The sequence below is a fragment of the Engraulis encrasicolus genome, chromosome 15 (assembly GCF_034702125.1).
Source record: "Engraulis encrasicolus isolate BLACKSEA-1 chromosome 15, IST_EnEncr_1.0, whole genome shotgun sequence".
Lineage (NCBI taxonomy): Eukaryota > Metazoa > Chordata > Actinopteri > Clupeiformes > Engraulidae > Engraulis > Engraulis encrasicolus.
In genome coordinates, this window is record NC_085871.1 from 25,129,307 (window position 1) to 25,142,843 (window position 13,537).

At 40.3% G+C, this 13,537-nt stretch overlaps 1 protein-coding gene across 1 annotated transcript; it reads right to left on the reverse strand.

Annotated features, from left to right (window-relative positions):
* Positions 1 to 7,486: 7,486 nt before the first annotated feature.
* On the reverse strand, positions 7,487 to 12,824 carry LOC134464531 (DNA damage-regulated autophagy modulator protein 1-like). The gene is made up of 7 exons (XM_063217961.1): positions 12,686 to 12,824; positions 12,364 to 12,431; positions 11,036 to 11,178; positions 9,734 to 9,908; positions 9,097 to 9,155; positions 8,437 to 8,529; positions 7,487 to 7,560 (listed from the first exon to the last, which is right to left on the reverse strand). The coding sequence occupies exons 1-7, from the start codon at positions 12,808 to 12,810 to the stop codon at positions 7,516 to 7,518; spliced, it is 708 nt and encodes a 235-aa protein (XP_063074031.1). The 5' UTR covers positions 12,811 to 12,824; the 3' UTR covers positions 7,487 to 7,515.
* Between the last annotated feature and the right edge of the window lie 713 nt (positions 12,825 to 13,537).

Below are 13,537 nucleotides of genomic sequence, written 5' to 3' on the forward strand. Positions count from 1 at the left end.
CCAGGAATGCCAAAAAAGCCCAGTCTGAATAGGGTTAAACTGCACAATGGAGACTGGTCAAACGCAATTTCAAACTTCTGTGCTAACCCTGTTACATAGATTTTTGACAAAAGAACTCTTGACTTGACTTGACTATCTCTCTCACATTCACTTCCTGTCACCAGCTCACAATATCCTACCAAATAAAGGCATAAAAGCCCCTGAAAAAATAATATTTGTCCTCTGTTTTGTGCTTCATATGCAAACATGCATGTCTAAAAACCATCCAAATTGTCAAACTGTACTTTATATTATAATTTCATCACGTTTTCTCTTCAGAGTGACATTAGTTATGACATTATTTGTGAGCATGAAGATAAGGGGACCACAGCAGTTTACCCTCACAATCCGACTCATCGCTGTTGTTGCCTTCCCCGTTTACGTTGTTGTCAGCACTGTCAGATGCATCATCAGATGCAATACCACAAGCAATACCTACGCACACAGAAATACATTCTCATACACAAAGTGACCGCATGCTGCATTACAGAACACAGACAGGCAAATGAAAACCCAAACACAGTAGTATGCTGTACTCTAAAATGGGTAATCAATATTAACACACATACGGTAGGCTACTTACAAACAAAATATGTGTATTTTACGAACACACACGCATGCACGCATACACGCACACACGCGCGCACACACACACACGCACGTACACACACACACACGCACGCACGCGCGCGCACACACACACACACACACACACACACACACACACACACACACACACACACACACGCGCACACACACACACACACACACATACACACACACACACAGCTATTTACTACAGTACTCACTGTTGACCAGGACACACACTATGGCGACAGCCATCATCATCCATCTTCTGTTTCTGCATGGAGAGAATAGAAGTGCATTTCCAAAAACAATTACAAAGTGGTAGCAATACTAACACTGGCACCGTTAGACTGTTACCTACAGCGTAAGACACTATGTCAGGGCTGCTGACAGCTTCTGAAATAGAATTCAGCCCTTAAGTTAGAGAAGACACAAAGCTAGGCCCTTGTTTAGGTAAAGAAGAAATGTGCAATTTTAGACAAAACAATATTGTTTTCTAAAGCATTGCTTCTTCCAAGACCTCAACTTTCTACAAAAAATATAAAGTTTTACTTTATTTGAGATTTTCTCAGTTTTCTTGTGGCTAGTCACATACAGTCAATTATGCAAAGTATTACATTGTACATAAAATACAGATAATGTATCGTGTATAACAGAGGTGGGGACTTGCACATGGACTTGGTGGTCCCATGTATAATATACAGCAGTGATTCTCAAATTATGGGATAGGGGCCCTGACCATTTGCAAAATGTTAAAGTGGCCGTAAGTTGGAAAAGGTTGGGGACCCCTGATATACAGTACAGGCCAAAACACTGGACCCACTTTCTCATTTAATTAATTCTCTTCATTTTTGTGGCTATTTACAGAGCATAGTACCTTTTCAGGGAGGGCATCAAAACTGTGCATGAACACATTATAATTATGTGCTTAACAAACAAAATGAATATATAAAATAAAAACAATTAGTAAACAAACATCTAAAAATGCCAAACAGTGACGTCAACACAGCAAAACTGAGGGCCCCACACATTTCAACAAACTTGTTTTTCTGTCTATTTTCAAGTAAAAACACTCAGTCAGTCAAGTCAATCTTAATTGATACAAGCAATACAAGACAGATTTTCTTGATCTGATACTGGGTCACTTGGTCAAACATAGCTGGTTATCTAGGTTGGTGGTTCTTAACCTGGGGTGTGCGCCAGACATTACAGGGGGTGCGCAGAATGTTGTTTGTGTTGAGGTTGTGACCAAAATTTGGGAACATTATAATTCGGCCAAATCTAAACCAAATGAAAACATGTTTTGGTCCCCATTTAAAGTCATTAAGCTTTTCATTAATACCTCAAGCAAAAATCATTGTGATTCATCACTAAAATCCTTTCTTAGTCCTTATACACGTTATACACGTTGGGTTGGGGGTGCGCGGCTAGTCTTGTGAACAAGGGGGTGCGCTGAGAAAAAAAGGTTAAGAACCACTGATCTAGGTGAAAAAGTGGTACAAAAAGTAAAAGCAAAAATGAAAAACCCAGCCACAGATTCCCTCCAACCCAGGTTTGACCTCTCCAAGTAACTGGCTGTGACTCAATATCAGAAATGTCTGTAAAATGCTTGTAATGGCAAGTGTTTAAAACTAAGTTTTAGGTCTCAAAATTGTAGTTCTACAATTCCAGTGAGTTATTGGAGGACTCTAATGTTCAATTGAAATTGACATGATTGACTGGACATTGTTACTTGAAAATAGACAAAAATAAGCTTATTGAAATGTGTGGGGCCATCAGCTGTGCTGTGTTGACGTCAGGTGGATAGACAGCTGACATTGCTGTTGGACAACAGCTAGAATTATATTTTTGGTAAGCACATAATTCTACATGTGTTCATGCACAGTTTTGAAACTTTTGGCCTGTATACAGTAGTATATTTGCTACATTCTGTAGGCTATTTGTGCAATTCAAATTGAGGAGGAAATGTGTAAACAAATGAATGGTAAACAAATCGAATGTATTCAGCAGAGTTTATGCACTGATGATGGCCTGAGAGGGCATGCACATGGCCGTAACTACCATTGAGGACACAGAGGTCATGTCCTCTGTATTCTTTTCAGAAATGTAAAATGTATATATATGATCATACGATATATGATCAACAATGATAAATTCAGTCTGTATACACCACTCCCATGTATCCTCAAGGCAGTGATTAATGAAAATAAGAGTTTTACTGAAGAGTTTGACGCACTCTAAATGTACAGTATGCAGTACAGCACGTATTATTTGAAAGTGTCTTGTTACGGCCCTGGGCATGCATGTTTACAATTTCCACGACGGTGGCTGTCTGAAACCCACACACGAAGCCTACTGACTAAAACTCATATTTGCATATAACGTCACAGATCTAAGATAGTGACTTTACTTTACATAGCCTATCTAGAAAAAGCAGAAGTTGCCAATCATGTATTTTGTGAGATGCTGAAAATGTATAATTAAAAAAAGTCATGAAGTCATACTGCTTGTACCTAGTTTAAGTAAGTTAGTGCTTTATTGCCACACAGCATAGCTGGTGGTAATTTTCCTTCAGAATTCAAAGTAATCAGGATTCTAATCGAGTCGTCAACGTTTAAATACAACCTACAGTACAAATTAGCTACAGCGATGATGTGGTGAAGTCTTAAACACAAGGATGTACTGAACAAGTATTATCAGGACCAAAGGAAGGTCTTGTGGTGCTGCATACTGTAGGAGGACAGGACACCCATACCATGAACATGGGGACCCAGGTTCGAATCCGGCCTGGCTCATTCCCCAGTGCCCTACCCCATCCCCACCACTTTCCTCTCACATCTTCACTATCCTATCATCATGAAGGCATGAAAAACTCCAAAATATTGGGCAAACAAGGCAACCCCAATTAGGCAACCCCATCAAAGCCATTCAGATAAATAAAGAAAAGTGTGTGTCTTTAACATGCGTCAGTATAATCACTGTTTTGTTATTGCAAAAATCAGAGGACTTAAACCTTAAATGTGCTTAATTCATTTAGTAAATGAAGCTTGGTAAGCAGCACTAACCTTTCCATCTGGAGTATGGGGCTGAAAGGCAGGTGATGGGTGAGAGCAGAGCTGCTTCCTCTGACACTGACTGGAGTGTAACCATGGAGATAGTATAAGACCTGGAAAGAGTGAGTTAGTCCCGCCCCCAGTCATTTCAATGGGAAATGCTAGGCTAGTGAATTCAGCCAACATTGAACACATTTTTCAGCTTCCAAAATGAAGTTTCATTGAGCTCATCTCTGGGTCTACTGTCACGTTACTGACTGCCTTAAGGTTGACCAGTAAGCTATATGGAAGACGGGCATTGGATGCATGGAGGTATTATAAGGTGCCCAACCACAGACCTATATAGGTCTGTGTACCCAACCCTAAACTCGCGCATGTGCTGAGAGCAATGGCGCACCCACCCAATCACCATGACCGAAGAGGTCCTGGATATGATGTGAATTTGTGAAAATGGCGACGGGGAAGTGCCTTGCTAATCGGCGAAGCTAACCAGCCAAATCCTGACCCCCTGAGTGTAACCTACTGACTCAGTCACACGACTGACATGGCTGGGTTGGAACCATAAACAGCCAGGGCATTTTGGCCTACACCAGCCCCTCACACCAGGGCCGTAACGAGACATTTTCAAATACCGGGGTCAAATACTGCGTGCTGTACTGCATACATTTAGAATGCTTCAAACACTTCGGTCAAACTCTCAAGTTTATTTTCATTAATCAGCTGCCTTGAGGATAAATGTGGGTGGTGTATACAGACTGAATTCATCATTGTTGATCATATATATCGATTTTCATCATAGATACATTTTACACTACTGAAAAAAAATACAGAAGACATGACCTCTGTGTCCTCAATGGTTTACGGCCATGCCTCACACATTCCCCTGCTCTTCTACGATTATCTCAGTTTGTCCACTTTCTACTAAAGATAACCAATGGGCTGCCCCGTCTGCCCTGCCAGTACCTGAGAAAAACAAACAACAAACAAACTCAAGAAATAACAACAACAAAAGCATCGACCCCTGGAGCTTGTCAGCCTACCAGGCAAATGCCTTGTACGCCAGATTACCAGTCCAGTCCTGCTCTCACCACCACTAAACAGGAAGTTTGCAGGCCTACACTGTCTGGGTGCTGTAATGAGGGATGCCTCTGGGTGCATTCCAACATTCAACCTTTCGTCCTCTACTTGTGCTTGTGGCGTTGCCCTGCCTCCTAGCCCCTCCTCCGTGTAGAAAACAAATACGTTTCCCCGCTGTCAGCCAAGCCAAAACACATTTTGGTGGACTATTCTTCATTCACCATCCAGTTTGCAAATGAGAAAAAGACTTTACAATTGAGTTTTGCAAGATATTGAAATATAATGTTGTTGTCAGTGATGTCATCATGAGATATTACTTCCTGGTACGAGGCCACAAGCACAAGTGGAGGACGCAAGGTTGCATATTGGAACGCAACCCATGTGTTAAGTTAATGGTAGAGGTAGTCTGATGTTTCTCTTTTAAATGTTTAGTCAGATATACTGTATCATACAGTATATCTGACTAAACATTTAAAAGAGAAACAGTCTGTATGTCAATGTATAACCCACTTGTGCCTATATTGGCTGTCCAATATAGACCTGTAGGCCTTCACAAAAATAAGGCCTATCATTTTGAGAACTGCATATTTATTGAAGTGTTTAAGGTTTGTACATGGAAAAATGATAGAAAAAGACAACTTTGTCAAAATATTGCATTAGCCTTAGACCAGGTCTACTGTGAGTGCAGATGTAGACTACTAACTAGAACAGGATTCTGTTTTTCAAAAGTGGAGAGAGTTTTCTCCAGATTTCCCCCTGAGGCACCAGGGGGTGATAACGATATGGAAACTTGATTGCGGAACCGTCTCTCCAGGAAAGGAGCCTCTATGGTGGTCAGGAGAGTATAGGGGTCAGCCACATGTGGAGATTGATGGATGAATTGTCAGTGTACAGGTATGCTACCGAAATGACCATAATAAAGCCGTAAGAGTGGGTGGAGGAGGCACGGCCAAGAAAGGTGGTGATATGTTCATAGCCTACTTTGCTCCAGTGACAAACAGAATACAGTCATTAATTTTCATTTTTCATTTATCCTTTATTTAGCCAGGATTGTCCCATTGAGACTACAGTCTCTTCTGCCAGGGAGTCCTGGTCAAAATGGCAGCATACATATAGTTACAGACACAGACAAACACATAGACAAAAAGGAAAATAAATGTACAAAAAACACATCAAGAAGAATAAGTTTACATAAAACATATTATGAGATAAAAAGTACCCTATGCGCTGCATAGTCAGAAACAATGACACTCCTCTGTGTATACTGTATTAATTTCCCTCTTAAAAGTCTCTAATGAGGGCAGAGAGCCCATACATAATATCTTCTGCAACTCATTCCATAGATATGGGGCATGAAAAGAAAAGCCTTTTTTATTCAGTACGAGGAGTGCAAGACTTTAGTAGTAACTTGTGTGAGGAACGTGTGCCAAGTACAAAAAGTCAATAAATTACAGATATAATAGGGAAGTTTGCCCAACAGTGCCTTTTCAATAAAAAGTAACATATGCAATTTACGCCTTAAATACAAGGATGGCCATTGGACTTTAGAGTACAGACCACAATGGTGGGTTCTTGAGGGGGCACCTGTTACAAATCGCAATGCTGTTTAGGTTAAGGTCATGTAGGGTGGACTTATTGATTGAAGTGTATAGGTTTATATAGCTTGGAAAGGTCTGCTGTCATTTCCAGACTAAGGATAGGCTACACATAACTGAACAGTAGGCCTACTCAGTGCAGGTTTGGAAGAGTGGCATCAGGCAGTGTGTGGCTCACTGGAAGGACAGCTACCTTTCTGATTCGAACGCAGCCGGTGTCCCCAGCCTGTGCCCCCGTACTACACTGTTCTCTGTGGTCCAAAAACGTTTCCCTCTTACGGCCATCCCCCCAAGACAATAAATAAGCACTAATTTTAAGTGCCGGTTTCGCGCACCTGCGCGTCTAAGGGGTGTGTCTTGGGTTGGATGGCAAGCAATCAGGAAAATGCTTTCAGGTGCAGATTTCAGATTTTTTCTTTTTCTTTCAGATTTTAGATTTACCAGCTACCTATTGCAGATCTCACATGACAAATATGGCTATACAACATCAATAGGTGGAATGTCATGTCTTGACTGGACAGGGAAAAAATATATCCAAAACAAAACCGTGAAAAAAAAGGTTCAAGAAAAAATCCTGGACAAAGGATTTTTTCCAGGACATTTAGTGAATTTCCAGGACATTTCCAGGACTGGAAAACAAATCTCTTAATTTCCAGGTTTTTCGAATTTCCATGGCGAGTGGGATCCCTGCCATTTCACAAATAAATAAAAAATAAAAGAAATACTTTTGTGTTTTCTTTTTTTCCATTGTAATGTGCTCTTTAGTTTGTAGCATCTTTTAAGTAAAATACTGTAGGCCTAGTGTCAGTCTGAAATTATCACATGATATTTTCATTTTGATAACAGGTTTTTATTTTATTTTATTTTATTTTATTTTAATATGCTTAGCAATACGTTTGCTTACCGTGCTGGGAAAATGAGCAGTAAAAAATATAATAGGCATAAGACATTGTGAGACGTAAACTCCATGTTTGAATGATACCTTGAAGTAAACAAGAATATTTATGGCTGACCGATTGGGATATCATCAGGAGGTTTGACCCATGAAGACCAAATGTGCAAAGGGGTCACTTGTTAAATAACACCTTCATAACTGAAAACAATAATTAAAAAAACAAAAAACATTTTGGACCCTTTTCAGGTCTAGAAGAACTGTGACATATTTAGTTGTATTCCACTAACTCAGTTTTTACAGTCAGAGTGAAGAGCTGTGGAAGAGAACAAAGAAGGAACATCAGTGTTGATTACAGACCCAAACTCATCAATCTTTTCCATACAACTTTCCTTTGCTTTCTGTCTAAAATAAATATCAGTAGACCTGATGTTCAAAACAACCAGCATACTAGTCATAAAATGTGTGATTCAGATGTACTGTAATATGTCTGTCTTCTACACCTACACTATATGTCCGGTAATCAATTAATGATTGTGAATCATTTTCTTTCTTTCTTTTTTCTTTCTTTCTTTCTTTCTTTCTTTCTTTCTTTCTTTCTTTCTTTCCTGAATCTCCGATATCTCAATCCCTGACCCGTGATCACAACCCAATATCAAGTGAGTGACCCAGACTGACCTTGAAGTCGGTAATCAATTAATGATTGTGAATAATTTTCTTTCATTCTGTCTTTCCGTCTTTCTTTCTTTCTTTCTTTCTTTCCTGAATCTCCGATATCTCAATCCCTGACCCGTGATCACAACCCAATATCAAGTGAGTGACCCAGACTGACCTTGAAGTCGGTAATCAATTAATGATTGTGAATAATTTTCTTTCTTTCTTTCTTTCTTTCTTTCTTTCTTTCTTTCTTTCTTTCTTTCTTTCTTTCTTTCTTTCTTTCTTTCTTTCTTTCTTTCTTTCTTTCCTGAATCTCCGATATCTCAATCCCTGACCCATGATCACAACCCAATATCAAATGAGTGACCCAGACTGACCTTGAAGTCGGTAATCAATTAATGATTGTGAATAATTTTCTTTCTTTCCGTCTTTCTTTCTTTCTCTCTTTCTTTCTTTCTTTCCTGAATCTCAGATATCTCAATCCCTGACCCAGAAGTGATCACAACCCAATATCAAGTGAGTGACCCAGACTGACCTTGAAGTCGTGGACGTAGGTGAGGAAGTAGAAGACGAGGCTGAAGGCCACCACCCACTCACACACCGCACTGGCCAGATGGAGGCCATACTCCTGTCAGGAGGCAGAGACGAGACGCATTTCAGACGAGTGTGTGTATGTGTGTGTGCAGGGCCGGATTAAGATGGCCCGGGGCCCCTAGTCCACACAAATTTGCATATGGTCATAATTACGAGCTAGGAATCAAGGATAGCATGTCTGTCAACTGTGGAGGGGAGTATTGACAAGATTTAAAACGGATGTAAACACAACAGTTTTTGGCCGATCAGGGGCCCCCTGGCAGGTGGGGGCAGCCATGTCTAGCTTGTGTGTTAATCCGGCCCTGTGTGTGTGTATGTGTGTGTGAGAGAAAATTTCAGGCAATACACCTAATATACTATGTTGATAAAGTAATATGTTTTAAGTGGGCAAAATGAATCATCAACTATAAAATCAACTTTCAGGTTGGAGGTGTGTGTGTGTGTGTGTGTGTGTGTGTGTGTGTGTGTGTGTGTGTGTGTGTGTGTGTGTGTGTGTGTGTGTGTGTGTGTGTGTGTGTGTGTGTGTGTGTGTGCGTGCGTGCGTGCGTGTTTTGTCCTCAAAAACGTACTGAAGCTCTTATTTACAAATGCCATATCAAACCTTTTCATTTCCGGTCCAGATTACTTGTTGAGATTTCACAAGAATAGCACAGACGATGGCTACAACAGATAGCTCAGGAAAATTTCAGACAAAATTTCTTCAGGATATTGCACATTAATGAACATATACATACATGTACATATATGTAAATATGCCAGATTGCCAAGGGCTAATTTCCATCTGGTATTTTTCCAAATTGGAAAAATGACAATCATGTTAATGATAACAAGAAATCAGAAAAACAGTGCAGTTTGTGTAAGGGTGCAAAGGACAACTGGACTTATTTTGGAGTTTGATAGCATTTCACCTTTCAACAAAAATACTTGGATCGATAGCGATCCCATCTGCATGAAAGGGTTGAACTGCAGGGGTTAGGCCAGGGGTGGGGAACCATCTCATTCGAGGAGCAACTTCGAATTCCTCCAAGGGCCGTAAAAGTACTATGAACACAAACCAGGATTACACCCTGCACTTTAGGCCTATACTAAGGCCTATTATATACCTTAAAAACAGACCCCACCTTCTCTAGTTGCCAATAAAATGGCCCTCGAGACATATGTTCCCCACCGCTGGGTTAGGCAAATGAACTGAATGACCAAGACAGCAGTGTGGTGATCCATCTTTGGTGAAAGGATACTGGGTATGAGAGCCAGACAGGCTACAGAGGTAATAATGGCTCGGGTACAGCAGAGAGCTTTGGACGGCCCATACTGTGTCCGGTAGGAGATATACGTCTGCATGATCATGTAAAGCACTGCCATCACAAAGTGCAGCCCAGCCCCAACATCATGGACATATCTTAGGACTGTCTCCTATGGAAGTGTGGGAAGACAAGAAAAAAAACTTTTAGGCAAGGCAATTTATGTCTAAAGCGCATTTCATACATGGAAGCAATTCAATGTGCTTTACAAAGAAATAAAAGAGAAGACAAAAAGTATAATAACAATAGCCGCACAAGGCGTGCAGTAAACGTGTGCTTTTACGACTAGTGTGCCGTTCCGACTAGTAGGGTGCATTCAGCTAAATTTGGCCACTTTTTGGCAAATTCAGAATACTGATTAAATCTGAGGAAGAACATCAATACATTAACCAAACTTAAAGTGATACTGTCCCATTTTTTGGAAATAAGCCCATATTAAACCTGAGTTAAATAGTTGAGTTTTACCTTTCTCCTGTACTTTCAACCGTTCTCTGAGTATGGCAGTGCAAATTCTACCTCCATGCTAGCAGTTAACATTGAGTCCTATGAGACCAGCTGGCGGCTAACTGGTCTCATAGGACTCAATGTTAACTGCTAGCTTTGAGGTAAAATTTGCACTGCCGTACCCAGAGAACGGTTGAAAGTATAGAACAATGGTAAAACCCTATTATTTAACTCAAGGGGAGGTGTAAAATGAGCTTATTTCCAAAAATGAGACAGTATCACTTTAAGTTTGATTGCATAAAGTGACTCATAATCTTCCATTTCATGACAAAAAACAAGATGATCAATGTAAAAATTATACATTTTTACAAGTTTTAGTGACAGGTGTGTCATCCTGGATGGAAAAAAATGCATTCAGGTAAAATGGGCCACCTATTCAGGGAAAATGGGCCACCTATTCATTGTAATGGTAAAACTAAGAATTGCACAAAAGAAAAACAAAATTAGTGATGATTTTAATATTCCTCCATTTTTTTTTAGTTTTCAACACATCTGTTTTCAAAAACACATCACAACTTCATGAAAATGTAGTCAATCTGTTAATCTGTAGAATTAAAAGAAAGGAGACACCCAATGCTTATCCGGCCCAATTTAGCTGATGGCCCAATTTACCTGAACGCACCCTATTTTACTTCACTTCAAATTCGAATTTTATTTATTGCATATACATTGTTTAATGCACGGTCTACTGACCCCAAAGTGTATCTACGTCGATAAGAGAAGATAAGAACATACCTGAAAAGTGCCTACGATGCATATTCCCAAGCAGGAAAGCAGTCCGATTCCCAGCGCAATCTGGTTGACCAGTGGACGCACCAGTGTTCTCCTTTCAGTAAGCTTTTCAATTAATTTGTAGCGAGCATATATGGTGGCCACACCTGCGACACAGAATGCCAAACAAGAGAAGCTAAATAACTGAATACAAAACAGTGCTCTCCTTCAACACCTTTGTGAATGCGTGGCCTCTTTGGGCAGATACTGTAGGCCCCCTGGTGGGCTTCCAACACAAGTACCCTAACTTCATAGAGTAACTGGTCTACAATTCCTATAGAATGGTGATTCTGCACAGGTTGGATTAAATTTTGGGGATTTCTTTTTAATTTCTAAGTTTTTTTTCTGCAAAAATAATGTCGCTCCACCTCACTAATTACAGTGGCATAACATAACTATTGTGTAACAGCTATATAATATCATGTGTAGGTACACTATGCTTTTACTTTGACCACCTCTGTGATCACAAACACACACACACACACACACACACACACACACACACACACACACACACACACACACACACACACACACACACACACACACACACACACACACACACACACACACACACACACACACACTTAGTGTGGTTTCAGTTCTTTACCGGTTAAAGGCAATAACTCTATGCATGTGCTTTTGGAGAACATGCCTTCTTTGGGAAAATTTGTGTTTTTTTTCCAAAAGGAAGTGAAAGTCTGATCATGTCAAACTCTGACTGCTTCATAGAGATATAGCAAATAGTTATCGGCTCAAATGGATCAAATTGTTTGACAGAATAAAATCACAGATCTAATGCTGAACGAAGAGAAGACACCGGAGCAGCTCAGATGGGATGCTTTTTCTTTTTAATTCAACTTGAATTAAAAAGAAAAAGCATCCCATCTGAGCTGCGCCGGTGTCTTCTCTTCGTTCAAGATTACCTGCCTCCCTCCCGTTGATGCACCAGATGTAAAAACAGAAGCGCGTAGAACCCCTTTTTTTCACAGATCTAATACCTTTCCAAAAGAAAAACTATAATAATCATCTCCCACAATTTCAAATAATGTTATATGCAAAGTTTGAAAAAATATGTCTTTGAGAGCACTGCAACTCAAAAAGTGTACACTGTATCATACGTATTCAAGAAAGAGAAGAGTTCATTTCAACTCTTTTAAGTGGTAAAATAATATTGCCATGTGCATCTGTACTGCGGACTATACTATACCTGTAACATTGAGGATATGATTTCTTGTTGAGTTAGTTGATTTTAACGCTATAGAGTATTTTATAGATCAGTGATCACCAACCTGTCATGGCTGTTATTGAGGCCATTAATCCAAAAATGCAGCTCTCTGGGGGATTTGTTCCAGAATCGCTGCGATCAGAAGGTCAAAACAATATGATTGTTTAATGCCATGTCAATGCCACAGCAATAACACTTTTCTGTTCTCTAGGCCTACATTTTTTAAAATCTAAAACTGGAAAACTGAAATAGCTCACTGGCACCTGAAAATATTTTGCCTAGATTCTTTTTTAAAATATTGTGATACCAAAATATAGCATACGGTACTTGAATTGTCCACAGCTTGATACAGTAAAGGTTTAGGACAGGCATAAAACAATATTTACCTGATGTAAGGGAAGATGACATCCACGTGTCCTTGCAGAACTGCTACTACATAATTAATGACAAAAGTACCTGTGGATAAAGTTACCAATACTATTGGTAATACACATATTCCTTCCAAAGACATTAATGAAAAATGTGTTGGGTTTACAGCGGATCCAAAATTTAAGTCTGACAGAATTTTAGGTTAAAGCCGGTGGATTGCTTCAAGCTGACCTATAGTGAGTAGACTTACATCTCTAATGCCAACTTTTGACCGTCCTCCAAGTGATGTTGATGTACCCAAGTTATACTTTTGCTTTCTTATTCCTGTACCACACACACAGGGATGCCGAGAGGGGGGACAAAAGGGTCACTTGTCCCGGGCCCAGGTGGAGAAGGGGCCCATAATCGGGTGCTCATTACATTGCATGTGTTGGGTGAGGGGGCCCTTCACATGACTTTGTCCCGGGCCCAGTCAAAGCTTCCAGCGGCCCTGACCACACATATTGAGCTTCCTTATTTCGCTATTCTCTATTCCTAAATGTGACCTAGTGTTGAAGAAGTAAACCTACTCGAGTTTGGTCACGAAAGTCCAGTCACAGGACTTGAGAGTGGTCTTGAGACCAATTTCTGATTTATCTGTCTTCTGAGACTACTACTGAGAGTCTTCTGACACCCTTCTAAGGCTTGGTCTGGACTCAGATTCAACCCGTGAAGTGAAAAGTGAAGTGAAAGCCCGATTGGGAAACTCCAACTCCCATTGTCATTGTGACACAGCACTCCACAGCACACAAGTGTTCACACACTGCACACAACGAAATTGCACTTATGCAAGGGGCTTCAGCCCCCAATAGCGCCCCAAGGGAGCATTG

What these genes read in the sequence shown, in the direction of transcription:
- LOC134464531 (XM_063217961.1), bottom strand. Translation starts at nt 12,810, where the DNA reads ATGTCTTTGGAAGGAATATGTGTATTACCAATAGTATTGGTAACTTTA. An exon ending in GCATCGTAGGCACTTTTCAG is followed by an intron (nt 9,909 to 11,035) that starts GTATGTTCTTAT and finishes ACACTTCCATAG; the next exon opens with GAGACAGTCCTAAGATATGT. An exon ending in CCTACGTCCACGACTTCAAG is followed by an intron (nt 7,561 to 8,436) that starts GTCAGTCTGGGT and finishes TCTCTTCCACAG; the next exon opens with CTCTTCACTCTGACTGTAAA.